This window comes from Gobio gobio (assembly GCF_949357685.1).
Source record: "Gobio gobio genome assembly, chromosome: 19".
In the NCBI taxonomy this organism is placed as follows: Eukaryota; Metazoa; Chordata; class Actinopteri; order Cypriniformes; family Gobionidae; genus Gobio; species Gobio gobio.
This window is the reverse complement of record NC_137112.1, coordinates 25359440-25383622: the sequence shown is the minus strand read 5'-3', so window position 1 is coordinate 25383622 and position 24183 is coordinate 25359440. Positions and strand designations below refer to the sequence as shown.

Genomic DNA, 24183 nt, shown 5'->3' with positions numbered 1-24183 from the left:
TTAACGTTACTGTAGTATGAAGCAGAGCAGGACCGAGTTTTGTGGAGCTGAGCAAGGCCACTGGAGCGATTGATAATGAGAAGAGCAGCGGGACTTTTATTATAACACGGTTTCCGGCGGGACTTTTATTATGACACAGTCATACTGTGCCACTTCCGGTTTTCCGGTCAGGAGTATGAGGTAACTCAGCTCTGTTTATCATATTAGATACATCTGAGTGTGTTGAACATGATGTTATGACGTTACTCTGTGCGTTCTCTCGGCGGCTGTTGTGACACTTATTGCATACTGTAGTAAGAGTAAAGCGTTTCTGCAAAATAAAACCGGAAACCGAGGGTAACGCAGATATGATGCAATCGACAGGCGACTCCCTCACACGTCCCGGTTCCTTGGTTAAAATAGCAATTTCTCACGATTTAGAAAATAGTTGCAAACATTTGGGGTATTGTAAGTACTCAACTGAACAAAATATATAACACTGGCCTAGTGGTTTTTGGATATTTTAATCAAAAAAATGTACATAGTGCACCTTTAATTACTCACCCTAATGTTGTTCCAAACCCGTAAGACCTTTGTTCATCTTCGGAACACAAATTTAGATATTTTTGATTCTTTTTTTTTAAAATCTTTTCCTAGAGCTTTCTGACCCCTTCATAGACAGCAATTTAATTACCACTTTCAAGGCCCAGAGAGGTAGTGAAAACATTGTTAAAATAGTCCATATGACTCCAGTGGTTCAACCTTAATTTTATGAAGCGACGAGAATAATTTTTGTGCAGAAAACCCCCCCAAAATAACAACTTTATTCAAAAATCTCTTCTCATCTGTGCCAGTCTCCTACACTGTTGACATAGTAAATACAGTACAACGCTATGTCAGAATGCTGGCTTACAATTGGCGGACGCTGTTCACGTGAGCACCACGATGCATGCGTGTGATGCTGATGCAGGAGCTAGCCAATGGTGAGCCGCCGTTCTGCCGTAGAACTCGGAAGTGCTGCACTGTTTACTCTACATCAACAGCGTAGGAGACTGGCACAGACGAGAAGAAATTGTTGAATAAAGTCGTTATTTTGGGGGGTTTTGTGCACAAAAAGTATTCTCGTCGCTTCATAAAATTAAGGTTGAACCAATGGAGTCACATGGAATATTTTAACAATGTTTTTACTGGCTTTCTGGACCTTGAAAGTGGTAAATGATAAATTGCTGTCTATGGAGGGGTCAGAGAGTTCTCAGATTTCATCAAAAATATCTTAATTTGTGTTCCGAAGATGAACAAAGGTCTTATGGTTTTGGAACGACATGAGGGTGAGTAATTAATAATAATAATAATAAATAAATAAAATATTCAAAAGATCTATCTAGGTTTTGTATGCTTGTAAAGCAAAGCAAAATTTTAATCTACAGTATCTATCTTTCTTTGCTTTACAAGTATACCAAACATACATATATCATCATGTTTTGTATTCTGGCATGTTGTCCACATTTTCCCTTAAAGACTAAAAATTAAGTAAATCTTGTGGATAATACAGTACAGTACAATTCTGCATGACTTCTCCTCTAATAAACGGAATGTCACAAGTATGACCCCCGCTGAAGGACACAGTGGGTTTCTGAAGTTTGTCCAACAGCCTGATTCGTTACAGTCCCAGTTCATTTACATTTACATTCATGCATTTGGCAGGTGCTTTAATCCAAAGTGACTAGCATTGCATTCCAGTTATACATTTACGTGGGAACCAGCATTGTGAGTCACAGTGCTAGTTATAAACAGGGTCAGCTGAGGTCAGCAGAACATACATAAACATACACCTACACCCTCGCTCACTCAGACCGGTAACAACACGCTCTACATACTCCATTTGGGTCTTGCAGTTCCAGAGAGTATTATGATCTCACACAGCACATAATTAATCTGTCACTGAGATATTTAAGGTCATGGAACACTTTCAGTTTTGTTTCAAGAAGTAGGAGGAATTCAGGTAAAGTAGGACCCTATCACCCAAAATGAGCTCTGTTGAACATAAAAGAAGATACTATGAAGATTGTTCCACTGTTTTTGTTCATAGAATGAAAGTCAGTGGGGTCCAAAACAACACTGGACCCCATGTACTTTTATTTTATGGACTAAAAAAACATATGTTTCAAAATATCTTCCTCTGTATTCCTTGTTTGGACACAGTAAGTGTACTGAAAAAAGTTACATGAAAGTATCAAAAATAAACAAATGAATAAAATTAAAAGAGAAAAGGTAAATATAACTTTAGGACATACAGTCAAACCAAAATGTATTCAGACACCAGAAATAATATTTTACTGGTGGGTGTGGGAAACTATAGTTCATTTATGTAATTGAGGATAGCAAAATAAAGTAAACTGAGACATATTATACCCCAAAATTCTTCATACATTGAACTTTACACCGCAGACTTGAACAAAATGAAGCATTGCTTGGTAATTGGTTGACCTAAATTGGTATTATCTAACTGTGTACTACTTACAGTGGGGAGAACATGTATTTGATACACTGCCAATTTTGCTGGTTTTCCTACTTAAAAAGCATGTAGAGGTCTGTCATTTTTATCATAGGTACACTTCAACTGTGAGAGATGGAATCTAAAACAAAAATCCAGAAAATCACATTGTAATTGTATTAACTGCACCTGTTTGAACTCGTTACCTGTATAAACGACACCTGTCCACATACTCAATCAAACAGACTCCAACCTCTCCACAATGGCCAAGACCAGAGAGCTGTGTAAGGACATCAGGGATAAAATTGTAGACCTGCACAAGGCTGGGATGGGCTACAGGACAATAGGCAAGCAGCTTGGTGAGAAGGCAACAACTGTTGGCGCAATTATTAGAAAATGGAAGAAGTTCAAGATGACGGTCATTCTCCCTCGTTCTGGGGCACCAAGAAAGATCTCACCCAGTGGGGCATCAATGATCATTAGGAAGGTGAGGGATCAGCCCAGAACTACACGGCAGGACCTGGTCAATGACCTGAAGAGAGCTGGGACCACAGTCTCAAAGAAAACCATTAGTAACACACTATGCCGTCATGAATTAAAATCCTGCAGCGCACGCAAGGTCCCCCTGCTCAATCCAGCGCATGTCCAGGCCAATCTGAGGTTTGCCAATGACCATCTGGATGATCCAGAGGAGCAATGGGAGAAGGTCATGTGGTCTGATGAGACAAAAATAGAGCTTTTTGGTCTTAACTCCACTCGCCGTGTTTGGAAGAAGAAGAAGGATGAGTACGACCCCAAGAACATCATCCCAACCGTGAAGCATGGAGGTGGAAACATCATTCTTTGGGAATGCTTTTCTGCGAAGAGGACAGGATGACTGCACCGTATTTATGAGAGGATGGATGGGGCCATGTATCGTGAGATCTTGGCCAACAACCTCCTTCCCTCAGTAAGAGCATTGAAGATGGGTCGTGGCTGGGTCTTCCAGCATGACAACGACCCGAGACACAAGCAAGAAGCATCTCAAGGTCCTGGAGTGGCCTAGCCAGTCTCCAGACCTGAACCCAATAGAAAATCTTTGGAGGGAGCTGAAAGTCCGTATTGCCCAGCGACAGCCCTAAAACCTAAAGGATCTGTAGAAGGTCTGTATGGAGGAGTGGGCCAAAATCCCTGCTGCAGTGTGTGAAACCTGGACAAGAACTACAGGAAACGTATGATCTCTGTAATTGCAAACAAAGGTTTCTGTACCAAATATTGAGTTCTACTTTTCTGATTTATCAAATACTTATGTCATGCAATAAAATGCAAATTCATTGCTAAAAAATCATACAATGTGATTTTCTGGATTTTTGTTTTCGATTCCGTCGCTCACAGTTGAAGAGTACCTATGATAAAAATTACAGACCTCTACATGCTTTGTAAGTGGACAAACCTGCAAAGTCGGCAGTGTATCAAATACTTGTTCCTCCCCACTGTAAATGTAACAGCTGACAGCTGATTGTAATCCATTACATAACTTTCTATCAAAGTTATCAAGATTAATTTGTTCTGACAGTTTAACTATGAGTTCTTGTCATATTGTATTACCATTTTCTAAACTATAGCAAATAAACTGTGATGATGTGAGAAAATGTTAAGGCGTCTGAATAAATTTTGGTTTGAATGTATTTGTATTCCAGGAAAGGTCACTACATTTTAAAGAAGAACTTAGGCTCTCACTGTGAATCTAATCTTTTCCATTTGGAAAACATACAAAGATCTTCAGCCATATTTAAAACTGTATGTGTGAAGGACTAAGCCATTAACGGATTTAAAAAAAATAACAGTATTGTTCCCATTCTCAGGACAATCTAAATTGAAATGCCACCACAAGACAAGAAAATCCTATACTTCCTATACCTTTCAAGCACATTCTTGCTCTCAGACATATGGCGAGGATAATGCGTAGCTTCCCTTTGAAGTTTTAGAATACTCTGTGTGTGTTCGACTGTTTGAGAATATCTTTGTCTTTGGCCTGTATCTTCAATTACTCTTTCGTGTCAACGCCCACAAAAGACCCTCAGCCCTGACGGCTCTGAGAACTCTGAAATATTAAGCCCCATTTTGTGGAGGTGAAACTGGAGATAGCAGCTCTATCTTTCTATCTGTTCGCTGCATTATCAGACCTGTCTGATACCTCAGTGCCTCTGAAAGGCTTAGAATCTCCAATATCACTTGCCATTATAATCTAACATGGCCCTGCATGTAAATGGCTATATAATACTCCTAAAGAAAGGCTTTTCCCACTGGTCAAAAAACCCTAGGGCCTCACGTCTCCCAAATGTATTTGATACGACAAGAAAATATGCTTTAGCTTGACCTATTCGAAAGCTGCCATATTCAACATTGTTGTGCATCTGTGTTTGTGTGACTCAGGTAAAGGAGTTTTCCGTTTGGAAAGTGTACCACATGAGCTTTGCCTATCAGCAGACTCGTCCGGTCTATCTCTGACCAGCTGTGACCCCCCGTCTGCCGCCCTGCTTTGGAAATGGGTGTCCCGGCACCGTCTCTACAATCTGGGCTCCAGTCGGTGTCTAGGGATCAACACGACCAAGCAGCATCCTGACGTGGGCATCTTTGAGTGTGATGTTTCCCTCTCAACCATGTGGTGGCGCTGTGGGGGCAACATGTTGTATGGAGCGATGAATAATAAGCTAGCGGTAGTGGATTCAAAAGTGGTGGTAAAGAAGGCCATTCTACAACAGTGGAGGATTTATGGGGCGGCTGGTGAAGGGCCATGCGCTTACCCCTATGAAGGCAAGATATCTTCAGACACTTTTTTTCAAATTAGGATCAGTGACAAATACAAGTGTCCACGATAAAGCAAAAGTTAAATTCTAGTTTAAATGCACGTTCACACCACAAATAAGATCTAGAACGATAACTATGTTAGCGTCCACACCAACACCAAAAACACATGTAACAAGTTCTTAGAAATGTACTCTTTGTATTCATGTTGATTTCGTTTGTTTCTTTTATACCATTTTCAAGAACATTTTCAGTTTATTGACTGGGTGTAACCATAAAGTAAAAAGTAATAACATGTTTTCCGAACATTTTGAGTAGATGTGAGTGAGTTTCAAAAACCTTTTGAATGATAGAGATTTTTAAGAATAAATTATTAGTTCACAAATCATTAAAGTCCCCCTGTAGTCAATAATCTTTGATCACCAAAATTACATTAATAGTTTTTTCCTGTGAAAAAATGTCTTCATGCCTTAAAATAGCTTGAATGTAACTGTACACCCTTGCTTCATGTAGTATACGTGGAACAACGAATATGCAAATTATCCCCGCCTCCACTCACTCATACAGACTCGTATACAAGTCGATGTATCAGAATGCGTTTTATGTCTCTCTACAACGTCGGACACATAACGGTAATTAATATGATTAGCCTTTTGCTTGACTATGTTAGCAAACAACTAATAATGTGTAGCTAAAGTTACACAAACCATGTTCCCAATTGCCATCTCAGAGTCATATAGCTGCTTTCTAAAAATCAGCATCCTTAGAAACGCTTTGAACAACATAGAACGTCAGTGGAGAAAGGCATATAGTTCATCATAACATCGTAATATATACAGTATCATATATCATGGTTATAAGGTAGTTTGTGACTTAAGGAACACCAGCGATTTCAAAAGGAGTCTTGTTTCATTGCAGTTTTAAGGAGAAAGTACTCAGCAATGGTTTGTCTTAAAGCATTATCGCATTTTATAATCTGCACTAACTTTGCATTGCCAAAAACAAAGTTGATTTGATATTTTAAGGGACTTGCTGACCTTGTCAAAAATGCATTAGGGTCATCGGGTAGTGTCCTGTTTTTTCTTTTCCTGCATGGTTCAGCATTTTGGTTGTACCGTATGACTTTTATTTAGCAGAGCTTAAACTTACCTAAACTAAACTGCTGACAACCCACTCTCTAGATAGTGTCAGCGCTAAACTGATGCCCCATTTTGGTTGACCACTATCAAACTAGTCCATTCAGTGGATTGTTTGATGAGGTTTATTTGATGTGGCCGGAGTCAGACAGATTCTGCGCGTTCTATAACTGTTGTTTGCTTTCCATTGGCAGACATCCACACACTACAGGGAAACTCCCATGGCATGACCTGCTCCATACCCTTCAAATACAACAATAAATGGTTCTGGGATTGTACCTCTGAGGGCAGAGAGGACCGTCACCCCTGGTGTGCCACCACAAACCGCTATGATCAAGATGAGAAATGGGGCTTTTGCCCCAATTCAGGTAAAACCCTATACTTATATTTAAATAAATATGCATTTTTTTTATACACTACTGTTCAAAAGTTTGGGGTCAAATTCTTTTTTTTTTTTAAAGAAATTAATATTTCTATTCAGCAAGTGCATTAAATTGATAGAAAGTAACAGTAAGGACATTTATAATGTTACAAAATAATTTTTCATGGTTTCCACAATGATATTAAGCAGCACAACTGTTTTAATAATATTAAGAAATGTTTCAACATATTAGAATGATTTCTGAAGGATCGTGTGACACTGAAGACTTGTAATGATGTATGTAATGGTAGTAATGATCAGTGTTGGGGAAAGTTACTTTGAAAAGTAATGCATTACAATATTGCGTTACTCCCTTAAAAAGTAACTAATTGAGTTACTTAGTTACTTTTTAAGAAAAGTAATGTGTTACGTTACTTTTGCGTTACTTTTTCTCACCTGGGCTGGGCTTGTTTTTGTTTTTGTATTTTTTATAACAAAAAAGTTATATTTTTGTGCAACTGTAAAGACCTCTTCATTCATACCAAAATTGAAATAATAAGTAAAAATGCAAATTCACACATGAACAGTAGAGGGCGCAGCTCTGCTGCGCTGCCATTCTGGATAATGGTAGAATAGGATGCAGGAGAAAAAAGTTTTACCAATAAAAACAAAAAACCTAGTAATTTTCATCAAAGGTCAGCAGCAAGACATTGGTAAATTAAATATAAAGGTAGATTATGCATAAAATAGTTGTTTTATTTAACATTTGATTATTGGAGGTTTTCATAGTACTCTGATTTTGCATTTGACTGATTTTATTCATTTTGAGGAGTACAGAATCTTTATTGTGCAAGTGAGATAAATAAATGCTCACATTTAGTCTAGAACTACAATAACCATCATGTTTACACACACACGCCTCTGCACTTATTTTTCTCAACATGGGGGCAGGAGAGCTGTCAGTCAAATTAATGTGAAAAAGTAACTCAGATATTTTGTTGTGAATTTGAAAAGTAATGCGTTACTTTCCTAGTTACTTGGAAAAAGTAATATTATTACGTAACTCAAGTTACTTGTAATGCGTTACCCCCAACACTGGTAATGATGCTGAAAATCCAGTACAGGAATAAATCACATTTTGAAATCTATTAAAATAGAAAACTATTATTTTAAGTTGTAAAAATATCCAACAATATTACATTTTTACTGTATTTTTGATCAAGTAAATGCAATATTGGTGAGACTTTCAAAAAATCTTCCCAACCCCAAGCTTTTGAATGCGACTGTGTTTTGAGTAGATACTAACTAACTAAAGGAACCAAATAAAGCCTATCTATGTGTTTTCTTCAGTGCCAGGCTGCAATGAATTTTGGGAGAGCCATCCGGCGCTGAATGCCTGTTATCAGTTTAACTTGTTCTCCATCCTCACCTGGAGTCAAGCTCTTACTTCCTGTCAAGCACAGGGTGGGAGTCTTCTGTCCATCACACAGTCCACTGAACAGAGCTATATCAGAGGTATACACACACTCAAATGTTTGCACATTCAGAATATTTTGACATAATTTCTTTGCTGACATGCATTGGTTAATCCTGGTTTGGGTTTGGTCTGACTGGCAGATAACTAACCTAGCCATTGTGTTTGCCAACTAAATGTAGCTTGTGGAGATGGTCTATGAGCATGATTTGTCTGGTGAAGCTAGTTTAAGAAAGACATGCTAGCTTAGTTAAAGGATACATTCACTTAAAATTGAAACTTTCTACATCATTTACTCACCTCCTTGTTGTTCTAACCCTGTATTATTATTTTTTTTCTTGTGATACACAAAATATATTTTTCCATTGAAGGAAAGTCGGTGCTTAAGAATAATTTATTTTTATAATTAATGTTGAAGATAGCATTAGTGGTTATTTATTTGTGGAAACTGTTATACACTACCATTCAAACGTTTAGTGCTAGTCAGGTTTTTAAAATATGAAAGAAATTAATACTTTTCAGGGCTCGACATTAACGCTTGTCCGGGACAAGTGGACTTTTTGAAGGGGCAAGTGAAAGAGAATTTTACTTGCCCGACGGACAAGAGAGTAAAACTTCAAAAGCAAAAAAAATATCTAGGGAATCACCAAAATGCAAGAATGATTCTGCATTCATTCAGTGTAAGTGGCGATCGATAGTAGATAATAATATATAATGTAATGAATGTAATTAATGACTCGCTCATTAAGAAGGTCACCTGCCACCACCTTCTGGCAGATTAGTTTCATGTTTTAACATTCTTTCCAACTTTTCTTATTTGTATATTTAAAAAATATTTACAACAATATCATAATATTATTTAGTACAGTTGTAATTTTTCAGTGTAAATTATTTAATTTGATTGGTAACAGCCCTATAGTCTCTTAATCTAGTTTAAGTTATTGATCAAATTTAAGAATATACATTTAAAGCTGAACCATAGCCTATATTTAATAAGATTATGGAAAAAAAATGCCCTTGAACACTGATGAGAATATTGCTTTAGAATAAATTACACACTCACACTGTACACACACACACACACACACACACACACACACACACACACACGCACACACACACACACACACACACACACACACACACACACACACACACACACACACACACACACACACACACACACACAGTAATAAAATACACATTTCCAGACAAGCAAATTTTTTACTCTGACAAGTGAATGACAGATGTACTAATTATTAATTTTTCCTTGTTTTCAACAATGATAATAATAAATGTTTCTTATCAGCTTATTAGAATGATTTCTGAAGGATCATGTGACACTGAAGAGTAATGATGCTGAAAATTCAGCTTTGCCATCACAGGAATAAATTACATTTTAAAATACATTAAAATAGAAAATAATTATTTACATTTTCATAATGTTTCACAATACTGCATTCTTTATCAAATAAATGTAGCCTTGGTGAGCATAAGAAACTTTTTCTAAAAACATTGAAATTATTCCAATTATCATTATTATTATTATTTATTCCAAACCTTTGACCTGTGGTTGTATATGGCTAGTTATACTGTCTTGCTCAAAAAAGCACCAAAAATAAGTAGTCCATCTGACTACAACATTAAATATCCAGTCGTCTAAAGCCATAAGATAAATGTAATTGTTGCATAGACACCTTTTATGGTTCTTTTGCTTGTTTTGTTGCACCTTAGCACTACATTTCCATCCACTATTTTATGGAAAAGATGACCTCAAACATTCTTCCTAACATGTTGTTTCATGGAAGTATTTAGTTGATGCATCATTGTTGTTATTGTGTTCCACCAGAAAGACTCTCAGATATGGGTGTGATGGTCTGGATTGGATTAAACCATCTCAGTCAGCACGGGGGATGGCAGTGGTCTGATGGATCTCCTTTGGCTCTTGTCAATCAGACCGCAGGTATAGCTGGCTTATGTTTTTAAGCAGAAGAATTGTTCTTCATGGGCAGTATTACCTATTAAATGCTCTATTCACTGTTTATTGATCTGTCCAGATCTGACCTCCACGCCGGTGCAGCAGAACCAGCAGTGTGGGGTGTTTAACTCCACGCAGGGTTTCTGGCAGAGTCTGTCCTGTGAGTCAGCCTTGCCCTACATCTGCAAGAAAACCCCCAACTACAGTCGGAATGCCGAGCCGCTTGGTAAAGAGATGAGTTATTTGACTGCTCATTCATCCTTCCTTTCATTAATCCAGCTTTTTTGTCTGTCCATCCATCCGTTTCTAATAGCCTTTTGTCTTTCCCTCAAACATGTCTGACTCTTCCCAGAATCTCCATCCACCTGGTTTTCTCAAGTTTAGTCTAGTTTAATCTTCAGCCCCAGCATGTAACAGCCAGTAATACGTAAAACGTGTGTCATTTTCCAGTGCTCATTATTGAGGGAACGAGCACGTTGTCAGATAGATTAGTGAATATTGTTTCCATGATGGTCAGCATTGATTGTGATTGGCTGGAAGAGAAGAATGTGGGTGTGTCCTGAGTTTTGTTCAAAGGCACAACAGCTGTGGCCCATCTAGAGACTGAACTCCTGCCCCTAGCTATCAAACACACACAAACACACACATTCTCCCAGTGTGTGTAAATATAGAAACAGTCGGGGTCATCCCCAACAATATAAGAATCAGTCCTTTCCTTATAAGGGTTGGCTTAATACCAAAACTTTATACAGTATATTTTGGCCCCCTTGCATTGCCTGTTTGGATAGGCAATGCAAGATCTTGACCAAAAATTGATGCACCTCTTGATGGAAATAACATCACAACATTTATTTCCATCAAGAGGTGCGTCAATTTTTGGTCAATATCTTGTATTGACAATGCAAGAGTCTAGCCCTCTGTAAAGTCTCCTCCAGCACATCCCAAAGACTTTCATTGAATTTAAGGTCTGAACTCTGAGGTGAAAATGATTCTTCATGCTCCCTCTCAACCATTCTTTCACAATTTGAGCCTGATGAATCTTGGCATTGTCATCCTGGAATATGGCCATAATGTGTCTTCCTACATGGCTGCTTTAGAAATGAAAAGCTACGCTCTCCATAAATTAGGGTTAGAAGAACTGTTTCCAAACATATATCATGCTAGAAACATAATAATCACTGCAATAATGATCCAGTCATAGACTCTTAAGCATTTGCCTATTTCAATCCAAATGGGGACTTTTTTTTTTTGGCCGGGCAGTGTATATACACATTATATTTTTATATAATTATAAGATTAAGGACTTTCATTCAAACAAACTTTTTCATTTAAATTAATTTAGGCATCACAGAAATTGAGTTAAAAATTTATTGTTTAATTTTAATTTATTTATTTTTAGATAAAAGACTATAGATTTTTTATATCAGCTAATTATTTATAAACTGAAAACGATTAGCGATTTTCTTTTTTTTATTTTTTTTTTATTTTTGGTATTGTCCAGAAATGTATTATTGGTGCAGCCCTATAGTTTTGGCCAAAAATTACATTAAAAACATCGGCCTACAATACCGTTTAAAAGTTTTTCGGGTTCGTTTTAAAAGAAATTAACACTTTTATTCTGCAAGGATGCATTAAATTGTTCAAAAGTGACAGTAAATGCATTTACAATATTACAAACATTTTTTATTTCAAATAAATGCTGTTCTTTTGAACTTTCCAGTTGTCAGAATCCTGGAAAAAATGTATAGAAGGTTTATACAAAAATAATAAGCAGCACAACATTGACAGACAATATAACGTTATTAAAAAAAATCAAATCGCCATATTAGAATGATTTCTGAAGGATCATGTGACACTTAAGACTGGAGTAATGATGCTGAAAATTCAGCTTTGCCATCACAGGAATAAAATGTAAAAAAACTATTTTTTGTTTTGACTGTAATTCTGATCAAATTATTGATTATAAAAGAGACTACAAAAACAGTAATACATCTTACCAACCACAACTTTGAAATGGTAGTCTATACTGTAATATTTATTTTTAAATCTTCTCTCTGTCTGTTTGTCTACAAGAAAACTGGCAATATAAGGAGACGATTTGCCCTAACGGTTGGTTGGACCACAATGGGTTTTGTTACCGGTACCTGAAGGAGAAGTCGAGCTGGGACAACTCTTCTAGCGCATGCAAGGCACTTGAGGCAGAGCTGGTCAGCGTCCACTCCCTCTCCCAACAGGAGCTGCTGCTGAAATTGCTCTCGAATGGTTGGCTGGATGTTTTTCACTTTATAGTAATTTATTAAAGTTACAGTGATCACAATATATAATTGGTTGTGTCAGGATCTAAGGTGTGGATCGGCTTGCACAAGGAGGCCAAACTTCCTGCAGTCCAATGGTCAGATAAATCTCCAGTCACATTCACATCCTGGTACTCTCAGGAGCCTTCCCATCAACATGCCGACAAGCGCATCTGTGTTACAGCAGACTGGAAGGTGAGTTCAGAGATCAGATTAATGTCACAAGACATAAGTCGTAAACCGAGAATACAGTAAGTGGTCACAAAGGAAGCACATGTCCAGAATCACCCCATAAATCATACAGCAACTGTTGTGCTATGAACACAGCAAGATCCGATTTCAGAGACAGTCACTGCATGAAAACTTTATCCTGGGTAATAAGATGCACAGTCACCAGTTAGTCACAGTAGTAAACCAGCAGGTCATGTGACACATCTAGCCATTCTGATTTTTCTTCTGTGTTTGATGATAGACTCATTTTGTGTGTGTGTGTGTGTGTGTTTTTTAGGAAGGCAGATGGCAGTTTGCGGAGTGTGAAGAACAGCATGCAGCAATCTGTAAGGTGTCAGGTCTTGTTTCCCAGCATCCTGCTGGAAAATGGGATGAAGGATGTCCAGAGGTGAGAACATAACATAACACACATACACACACATGTTGGGTTTTCATGTTTTAGTTAGTTAGCTTTATTGTCCTTAGAGGCAATTCTTTGTGTTGACAGCAGTATACATACACGTTCGTACAGCAACACAATACACATTAAATAACACCCTTTTATAATAGATCATTTAAAAACATAATAGCAGCCGGTATGAAGGAATTTTTGTATCTATTAGATTTACACAAAGGGAGTTTAAGTCTCAGACTCGATGGAAGCAGTTGAAATTCTTTGCACAATGGATGGGTAACGTCAGAAAGGACTAGCTGGCCCTTCCTAGTCACCCTATGTTCATAATATGTTCTATGTTCATTTATGGGGACTTTCCATAGACAATGATTTTTATACTTACAAACTGTATATTCTATCCCCTGACCCTAAACCTACCCATCACAGGAAACTTTCTTAATTTTTACATTTAAAAAAAACTTAACTTAGTCAGATTTAAGCTGTTCTCCTCATGGGGACCAAAAAATGTACCCACACGGACAAGGATTTCCGATATTGCCATCTTTCTGGGGACATTTTGACCTCATAACATACCTTGCTCACACACACATAAAGCGGAAATGAAATATAAATATTACATGAAAAACTTAAAATGTTGCTTTGGCAACTTACTGTAATAAATAAGTTCTAAAATTACTAAAACTAAAAATGTGCAGGTGTATTTGCCACCTATCATACATTTTTCATTATTTGATTTTTTTGATAAATTGATACAGTCCACCACTATGTAGAATAAAGTAGATTTTTCTTGGCCACTAAACTTTCATAATAAAAGCATGGCAAGAACAAAAAACAAACCAAAAGTTCCCCAGAACAGTCATATTCACCCACATTTACCATGTCATTCCAAATACATTGCGTGAGTAACATGAATAAAATGCAGTGAATCATTGGAGGCCTTTGACAAAAAAACTCAGAAATTACCGAACTGCTTTTTCCCGTCAATCTCATTATCGGCACTCCCGTTCCATCTGTTTTCCTGCATTTCTGATTGGCTGTGCTTGAGATGAGCTTTGTGTGGGGTGAGGAGGGCAGACAGGCCGTGTGTCTAGAGGACGGAGTGGCCGTCAGCGAGGGTGAGAGCAGGTCATGGCTGGAGAACAACAGACTGATTCAGATCTGTTCTGTCGCTCTGTTTCTGCTTTTGCTGGCTATGAAACAGACGGCTGCAAGAAGGACGAACATGATGAATATGGCTAAACAGAGAAAGGGCACTTTTCAGAGATGAACACGTGCTAGTGAACGCTCACGTATGTGTCACACCCACACTTACTCATCTTGTACTGTATGTGAAGAACAACCGTTTATCTGTTCTGTATCTATTGAAATGGTTTTGTATCCTACTGAAAATGGTGAAAAAATATTTTCGCACCTAAAATATATACTTTCCATTTCAGTTTTAACCTAAAGTCTTGATCCTGAATAAAAAGGTTTAAAATTCAGCATCATCTACTCGACTGCCTCTCTTTGTAGCTGTTAAAAATGCTTGTTTCAGTCTGGTCCAGGTTATATGAAGGACATTAAATTGAGGCCATGGGACTCAGGGTTAATGGAGGACAGGTGTGAAAACACAGCCAGATGCCACTGGAAAATTGAAGATAACGCTTTACCCCAAAATTACCTGCTATTACTATGAACTATGCCCTATTTATAGTATAAGTGGTATTCTATACCATATTTTCTCTCAAATAAGTTGCATGTGTATACATGTCACGGTTCTGTCCATTTGGACTTTTTGTGTTTCGCCACCTTCTGCTCGAGTTTATTATTTGTTGTCATGGTCACTCTTTATGTCCAGCTGTTCACTCATTAATCTACTCATTATCACGTGTATATACACTATATTGCCAAAAGTATTGGGAAACCCCTCCAAATCATTGAATTCAGGTGTTCCAATCACTTCCATGTCACAGGTGTATAAAATCAAGTACCTAGGCATGCAGACCGTGATAGGTTGCCACCTGTGCAATAAGTCCATTCGTGAAATTTCCTCACTACTAAATATTCCACGGTCAACTGTTAGTGTTTTTATAACAAAGTGGAAACAATTGGGAACAACAGCAACTCAGCCACGAAGTGGTAGGCCACGTAACATCACAGAGCGAGGCCAGCGCTTAGTGAGGTGTTCACCAACTTTCTGCAGATTCAATAGCTACAGACCTCCAAACTTCATGTGGCCTTCAGATTAGCTCAAGAACAGTGTATATAGAGAGCTTCATGGAGTGGGTTTCCTTGGCCAAGCAGCTGCATCCAAACCTTACATCACCTAGTGCATTGCAAAACGTTGGATGCCGTGGTGTAAAGCATGTCACCACTGGACTCTAGAGCAGTGGAGATGTGTTCTCTGGAGTGACGAATCACGCTTCTCTGTCTGGCAATCTGATGGATGTGTCTGGGTTTGGCGGTTGCCAGGAGAACGGTACTTGCCTGGCTGCATTGTGTCAAGTGTAATGTTTGGTGGAGGGGGGATTTTGGTGTGGGGTTGTTTTTCAGGGGTTGGTCTTGGCCCCTTAGTTCCAGTGAAAGGAACTCTTAACCCTTAAATGCATGACTGTTTTGTCAAACATTCTTACAATATTCGGGTCTTTAGTCTGCAGTAAGTATGAGTGAAACGTCACTTCATCATTGTGTATCAGACGCTGCCACCTTGTGGAATAAAGGTGAATTGCACCCATTTCGTCATTATAGATTCATTTATTATTGTGCAGAGAAAAAAAAGTACAATCTTGCACACCTCGGGTCGTTAGCGACCCTATACATTTTTGACAAAAAACTAGTGGATAAACAGGCATTCAATTATAATTGTATTATTTTTTTGTTATATTGTTATATTAACATGGATTGATTGAGGTTTACTAAGAAGGTTGATGTCTAACTTTAAAAAATGAATGAGGAGGAGGGTAGTGAATGACGTCTCGGGTCGCTAAAGACCCGAGGTATGCATTTAAGGGTTAATGCTTCAGCATACCAACACATTTTGGACAATTTCATGCTTCCAACTTTGTGGGAACAGTTGGATGGCCCCTTCCTGTTCCATCATGGCTCTGTACCAGTGCACAAAGCCAGGTCCATAAAGACATGGATGAGCAAGTTTGATGTGGAGGAACTTGACTGGCCTGCACAGAGTCCTGACCTCAACCCGATAGAACACCTTTGGGATGAATTAGAGCGGAGACTGTGAGCCAGGCCTTCTCGTCCAAAATCAGTGCCTGACCTCACAAATGTGCTTCTAGAAGAATGGTCAAAAATTCCCATAAACACACTCCTAAACCTTGTGGAAAGCTTTCCCAGAAGAGTTGAAGCTGTTATAGCTGCGAAGAGTGGGCCAACTCCATATTAAACCCTACGGATTAAGAATGGGATGTCATTTAAAGTTAATGTGCATGTAAAGGCAGATGTCCCAAAACTTTTGGCAATATAGTGTATGTTCAGTTATGTAGGAGTTTTAGTTGTCCGGTGTCATCAGTTAATGGATGTGTTCTGTTCTTGTTGACTATCCTGTGGATTTATTCAATATTGCCTTTATCTTAATCTTTGTGTGTGTTTATACAACCACCTGTGTGACAATATGGGACAGATTTACTAACAGCTTGTGCCAGCACAGACCCTAAAAAAAACTGCTGTCAAGATTTTACGACCTTTTCAAAATTAGAGATGAAAAGGCGTGGACTGGACACTGTTATTTTTGTGGCATACTCGTAGGAGTTTCCCTTTCAAACAGAAAATATATGGGTGGGCAGTAATTTAAATCATGCAACATGATTTAATAATGTTTGCAATAGTCGGTTTACTGGTATTTGCGCTATTATTTAACACTGAAAAGTCTCAATCCATTTTGCACTTGACATGGCTGCATCTGTTCATTATTTTGCACATTGTCAGTAGATCACCTTCAGAACTTTCCACTCCCAAAATCGCTTTTGGGATGCTAATGTGCCCTGTTTAATAAATCTGGCCATATAAGGACCTGTCCCAAATGGCACACTTCACTTGCAGTCTTGTGAATTTACAATGGCTGTCGCGTGCCCGTTAAGTCCACAAGACCTTATTTTGTAGTCCACACTATATATGACACATTAATCCTGTACTACACACTACAAACCATAACCATTTTTGTGAGGAAATCTGTTTTATATTCACAAATATCTCAGCATGTTAATAATGCTATGTTCATTCAAGTCTTTTTATATTATTAATGTATCTGTATATCAATTAAAGCCTTGCAGAGTCTATTTAAAGTTTGCTTATTGTGTGCATGTGCAGGGCTGGAGAAGGAAGGACAACTGGTGTTATAAGATCACAGATCAGGAGCAGACGTTTGAGAATGCAGTGAAAGGATATTATTGCAAATCTCCTCTTGTTACTGTAGAAAGCAGGTATGTAGAAAACGTCTGGCTGAAATTTTGTTGGTATTGAACAGAGTAAGCAGTAACTGTGAGCGGTGACAAATTAGTTTGTACACAATTTGAATAGTGTAGAATTTAGTTAATTAAACGCCTAACACGTATGCTACTTTTTATATTGCTACATTAGCTTGGTAAGTGAATTAAATAAAACATGAAATATGAAATTAGTACATCTATTTTATTCTGAACAAAATCCTTTACACGTTGTATTTACTATTTTGGGGTAAAGTAAGGGGTATGTTTTAAAAGAAGTCTCAAATGCTCACAAAGGCTGCATTTATTTAATTGAAAATACAGTAAAAACTTTTAAAAAATTTAAAATAACCGTTTCCTATTGTAATATATCTTAAAGTATTTTTCCTGTTATATCAAAGCTGCATTTTTATTATCATTACTCCAGCGTTCAGTGTCACATGATCCTTAAGAAATCATTCCAACATCCTTTCTTATGTTAAAGCTGCTGTCCGTAACTTTTTTTGGTGTTCAAGATTTACAAAAATTATATAAGAATTTACAACATGAATCCATTTTCCAAACCGTGTTTTTGTCTTACCCTGAATCATTATGGTGCACTTATAATAAGTGTTTATATTGGGACTATTTCAGACCAGACTGGTAGGAACCGCTGCGGAGGAGCACAGTCCCTGCGTGACTCGCCATAGACATAAACAGAGAGAAGTAGCTCCGGCTGCAAAGTTCTTCCGCAAGACGCATGCAGTTCTGTTTATTAACCGCTAGAGCACAAAAAGTAACAGACTGCAGCTTTAAATGTTAAAAACAGTTGTGCTGTTTTATATTTTTTGGGAAACCATTATACTTTTTTTTTCTTTCAGGATTCTTTGATGAATGTAACATTCAAAAGAATTTATTTGAATTAGAAATATCTTTTATAACTTTATAAATGTCTGTCACTTAATTAATTTTGATTCATTTAATGCATCCTTGTTGAATAAAAGTATTAACTCCCTTCAAAAACCTCTGAATGCTAGTTTATGTCACTAGTGGAACTTCCCAGGATCATAAACCAACCTGTAATAACCTGGAAACGTGTTTCATACATAGTGTTAACCTCAAATGAGTAGCTGAGTCAGGAAATGCTTACTATACAAGGGCAATTTAGACGTTTACAACATGAAAGAAGCAGATACATTCATCACAATTGGAGTGTGTGGTTTCTCTGTGGCAGGTTTGAGCAGGCCTTCCTAAACAGCCTGATCAGAGAAATGGGAGGCTCTGATACCCAATCCTACTGGACAGCTCTGCAGGACCAGGGCAGAATCGGAGAGTACCGCTGGCTGACCAAGGACAACTCGTCGACACCCCTCAACTACAACAACTGGAACCGACACCAGCCAGGTAAGACCATAAATCAGTTACTGTCATAAACCTGGGCTAGCAGGCACATACACATAGACTAAACGCTCTTTATTTATTTTATCATCTCTTCCTCTGTCTGCAGTGAGTAGAGGGGGGTGTGTGGTGATGTCTGGGGGTCAAGCACTGGGTCACTGGAAGGTGAAAAATTGTCACACCTTTAAGGCCCTGGCTGTGTGTAAACAGGAAGTGAGCGGTAACCATGATACCCTGATGCCTGTGCCACACATAGATGTAAATTCATCATGTCCGAAAGGATGGGACAGCGGCAAAGACCTGTCTCACTGTTATAAGGTAGTGCATATATATAATCATAAATCCATTATAGAGAATCACTGCATGAGCTCATAATCTTGCTTTGAATCTTTTGTTTGATGCATATTTACCCATTGTTTACTTAATATTTAGTGTGTTACTGCCGTCCATGTCTGTTGGATCATCATCTGTTTGTTTGTTGTTTAGGTGTATCACAGTGAGAAGATCCTGATGGAGCGCACCTGGACTGAAGCTCAGTTCTTCTGCCGGGCTTTGGGTGCGGATCTGGCCAGTTTCCATCATTATGAAGATCAGAATTTTGTCAAAAATCTCCTCTCCAAGATGTTCCAAAGGTTGGTTTACACGTTTACCCATGGCAGGTGGGGGTATATACGCAATTTTTTGGTTTTGTTTTGAGGTCGGTAAGAATGAACAAAAAAAAAAGAAGTCTCTTATGCTCACAAAGGCTGCATTTACAGTATTTAGTCGAAAAGCAGTAAATCAGTAATATTGCGAAATATTACAATTTAAAATAACTTTTTTTTTTTATATTTGAATATAATTAAACAGTTGTGCTGCTAAATATATTGCTTAAATGCATTTTTCCAGGATTCTTTGATAAATAGAAAGTTCAACTTTTGTAACATTTTTATGTCTTTATTTTCATTTTTTATCAATTCTTAATTCTGAATAAAAGTGTTTTTAAATTGTACATGGCTGTCTATGTAAGTGTGCATTTATAAATGCAAAAGTCTAAGACTACATTATAAAATAATGGATTTAAAATGTAGTTTAAACCTTAAAGGTTTACATATTAAGTAAATAAATATTTAATAATTTGGAATATTTCTAGGTAAAATAAACAAATCAAACTGTCAGTCAGATTTGTGACTTGTGACTGTCAGATTTTTTTTTATGCTTCCATTGAAGACTTTTGGCCCCTGCTGTATCTGGGTATTTTCTTAAGATCATTTTCAGAAAATAATTAATTAATTAAAAATATAGTGAATTATTTGTATTTATTAATTGCAATTCGAAATGTTATTTATTTATTTATTTTATTGCTGTAAAATCGATTAATTACGATTAATCGCATATAACTTAATAGTTTGTAAATAAGTAATCTATGTGTGTGTGTGTATATTTAAAACCCCACACACACATATATAGTGCTGTCAAATAGATAGATAATTGTGATTAATCACATCTAACATCAAAGTTTGTTTATTTAATATATGTTTTATTTATTTATTTTTGTGTGTGCGTGTCTGTGTATATACTGTGTGCATATATGTTTTAATATATATATATAATTATATATATATATATATAATTATATATAAACAAACATGCACATATATTATAAAACACAAACTTTTATTTTAGATGCGATTAATGCGACAGCACAAATTTTTATTTTATTTTTTACTTTTATTAATTAATTTATTAATTTCTTCCTTCCTTTACTTTTTGTCTCTTTTCAGTACAGAGGGCCGCTGGTTTTGGGTGGGCTTTACTAAGAGAAACCCTAGGTCTGACGGAGCCTGGGAGTGGTCAGATGGCACCCCGGTAAAAATTCAGAGAAAAAATAAAAACAAACAAAAAAGCCAGGAAAAAAGAGAAAGCAGAGAGTCGAGTGCTTTGGTTATGTTTGAATATATTATCTACATGTAAAGAAGAAACACAGAAAGTCTGTTTAGAAAAACAGACCATCTTGGAGGAACCAGTTCATCAGGTTGTATATGTACAGTATTTTAAGTAATTGTCATATTCATACCATTCTGTAGGTGGTGACATCGTTCATTGAGGATATGAATGAAGGGGACTCTCACATGTGTGCTGTGTACAGTGACCTCACAAACACTCTCACGCCCCACTCATGTGACTCCAAATATGAGTGGATTTGCAAGGTCCCCAAAGGTTTGTGTTTAGGGTGTATTATGCATTTCAAATATTTAATGAAAAATGTATTATCAACCTGTTGAAAAGACCAGTTGCATTAACATAGCCATTAAGATAACACTGTGTCTTAAGAACTAGAATAACCAACCAATCAGTCTTACTTTTTGGTAGACCAATATGTTTTTATGTAACTTTATGGGGAAAAAAAGGATGACTAGTCTGGTTAATGCAACCGGCCCGAGCTTAGACATTCTTAAATTTCCACACTGCTTTCAGATAATCCTTTTAATAGTTACTTTTTAATTTGTTTGTATTTATTTGAAAAAGGTGTAGTGTTATTACTTAATTCATGTTTTTTTTAGTATAAAACAACAACATGCTGGTCTTTTAAGCAGGAAAAACATCCATAAAACTGCACTGAAATGTAAATTAATTGTTGAAATGTAGGTGTTTGATTTTTTCCTTAGGTGTGGCGTTGGTCAAGCCGTACTGGTACAGAAACCGTAAGTACAGTACAGTACAGGTAAATACTATAAAGACTCACTGATGGTATTGATGATGATTTTTATTTTTGTTTATGGTGTAGAGCCATGGGTGTTTTTCCATGGAGCTGAATATTACTTTGCCAATGTGCCATTTCCCTGGGAGGCCGTCGCCTTCGCCTGTAAGATGATGGGTGCTGATCTTCTCTCTGTCCACTCTAGCAAGGAACTGGACTTCATCAGAGAACGCATAACGGTTCTATATATATTTATTTACTTATGTACCGTTCAAAAGTCTGGGCTCAGGAAGTTTTTTTTAACGAAAATTAATACTTTTATTCAGCAGGGATGCATTAAATTGATCTTATACTACAAAGCTGTTGAATGCTTGAATCTGATTGGTTGACAAACGTTCAAGGTGGGCAATTATTTTCAGGGAAACACGCAGCTAAAGTAGTTCCAGACAGGTCTTGACCAAGTTTCAAAGGTCCTAACAGCCGACAACAGCAAAAGAACCAAAATCCACAATGACACTGACCAAGCAAATAAATATAGTAAACAATAGTATAAAAATAACTAATTATTTCCATATTTATTTATAAAACACATACACTCTTTCTCCTGCTCTCTCTCTCCCACTCAAACACATGCACATACAGTACAGACACACACTCACACAGAAATGTGTTGTCAGCTATAGAGTAGTATTGCATCCTTCATATCTCTGAAGAGTTATCATATTCATAAAATAAGATCACTGATGGGTGCGCTCTTGCTCTAGCTCTGGTTGATGTGCGTACACGTTCATCCGGGAGAAGTGCCCATACAAGGAATTCCACCCTTTATGATGTCATAAAGGGTCATACTAAAAAAAACTTGTGTATTTGGCACAGAAATATGCTGTCATATGTCCAACTCATTTTTTGAAATTTTGGCCATGTTTAGTATGAGAATTCAACAACATTGTAAATAAGTCAAAATATATGAAATAAAATTAGACCCCCCCCCCTGCTTTTAGCAGATAAACTTATGTACAGTTTCACCATTAGTAGCATTAGTTTAACTGTCGTCAAATATTTATTAGATTTATTATTTATTTATTATTATTCCTTTCAAAAGTAACAGTAAAGTAATTTTGTAATGTTACAAAAAGATTCCCGTTTCAAATAAATGCTGTTCTTTTGAACTTTCTATTCATTAAAAAACCCTGAAAAAATGTATCATGGTTTCCAAAAATGTTAAGCAGCACAAGTGATTTGAAAATTGCTAATAATAAGAAATGTTTCTGGAGCATCAAATCAGTCAATTAGAATTATTTCTGGAGGATCATGTGACACTAAAGACTTGAGTAATGATGCTGAAAATTCAGCTTTGCCGTATTTTAAAATATAATCAAATAGTAAACATTTATTACATTTTTTTTTATAGTTTTAATTACTATTTTTTACCAAAAAAATCAAGTTTTGATCAAATAAATGCAGCATTATTGAGCATAAGAGACATAAAACTTGCTGACCCCAAATATTTGAACAGTAGTTCAATAATAATTGTTATGTATATAAAAGAACATCTTTGTTTCTGTCTTTTTAGGTCTCTGAATATTGGTGGATTGGTTTGTCTGCTAACAGTGATCACAATGGCCTCAGGTGCCTTTCTTTGACTACCATAATGAGTCTCTTTTACTGTAGAATAAAGTAAAACATTTGACTTTTATTCATGTATTCATTGTTATATGATAAGCGAAAGATACACACTGTGTTTGTCTATGCTTTCTGTCACTGTTTACACTCTTATTTGTGTTTATAATCAATAAAAAATAAGTTAAAAATAAAGGCAGAAAGAAAAAGGAAGACATTTTATTTCATCTTTAAAAAAAAAAATTCTCAAGTTAGCTTGTCGACAAGTATACACACTTCACCTTTAAGAAAGAAAGATGAGCATAAGAGGAACATACTGTACATTATGAAGCAGACTTGATGTTGGGATTTTTGTCTTTTATGGTTGTGTTCTGCAGTTGGACTGATGGATCCGCTCTGGATTATGAGAACTGGGAAAATGGTAAATTTTCCCGAAAGTCTGGCCAAAACTGCATCCAAATGTCATCTCAGTCCGGTAAACAATACATGTACACACAATATTTTATGCACACACAAGTACCATTATCTAGTATACTCAAACACAGCTTATCAATAATGTTGTGCAGGTCAGTGGTCAGCCGGAAGCTGTAAAGATCTTCATGCTTATGTGTGCAAGCGCCAAACGGTGTCTTTAGTGGAGGACCCACGCGAGTCTCACTATATCGGCAAATGTCCAGAGAACTGGTTCTACTACGGAAAAAAGGTTCACATACACTAGAAGCTGGTTTAGCAGCCTTGTAAGAATGTAACCTAGATCAGTGGTTCACAAAGTGCATATTCCTGTCATATTGCTCTTGCAAAGTAGTAGTTTATTGGTTTGTCTATTTATTTTTCTTTTGTACAATGACCAGAAAACCAGTCATAAGGGTACTTTTTTATTTATTTATTGAGATTTATGCATAATCAGAAAACTGAATAAATAAGCTTTCCATTGATGTATGGTTTAGGACAATATTTGGC

At 36.9% G+C, this 24183-nt stretch overlaps 1 protein-coding gene across 1 annotated transcript in view; it reads left to right on the top strand.

The window, feature by feature from the left end:
- The window catches only part of pla2r1 (phospholipase A2 receptor 1), a 35714-nt gene that overhangs the window by 3812 nt on the left and 7719 nt on the right, over positions 1-24183 (top strand). Inside the window, exons 2-20 of the mRNA XM_079843837.1 lie at positions 4889-5269; positions 6591-6764; positions 8108-8272; positions 10081-10194; positions 10289-10435; positions 12283-12471; positions 12547-12698; positions 13012-13122; positions 17431-17543; positions 18760-18929; positions 19033-19241; positions 19410-19555; positions 20687-20771; positions 20990-21122; positions 21572-21607; positions 21691-21842; positions 23177-23232; positions 23601-23698; positions 23790-23926. Of these exons, the coding sequence (XP_079699963.1) occupies positions 4889-5269; positions 6591-6764; positions 8108-8272; positions 10081-10194; positions 10289-10435; positions 12283-12471; positions 12547-12698; positions 13012-13122; positions 17431-17543; positions 18760-18929; positions 19033-19241; positions 19410-19555; positions 20687-20771; positions 20990-21122; positions 21572-21607; positions 21691-21842; positions 23177-23232; positions 23601-23698; positions 23790-23926 (2768 nt within the window). The remainder of the gene's footprint in view (positions 1-4888; positions 5270-6590; positions 6765-8107; positions 8273-10080; positions 10195-10288; positions 10436-12282; positions 12472-12546; positions 12699-13011; positions 13123-17430; positions 17544-18759; positions 18930-19032; positions 19242-19409; positions 19556-20686; positions 20772-20989; positions 21123-21571; positions 21608-21690; positions 21843-23176; positions 23233-23600; positions 23699-23789; positions 23927-24183) is intronic.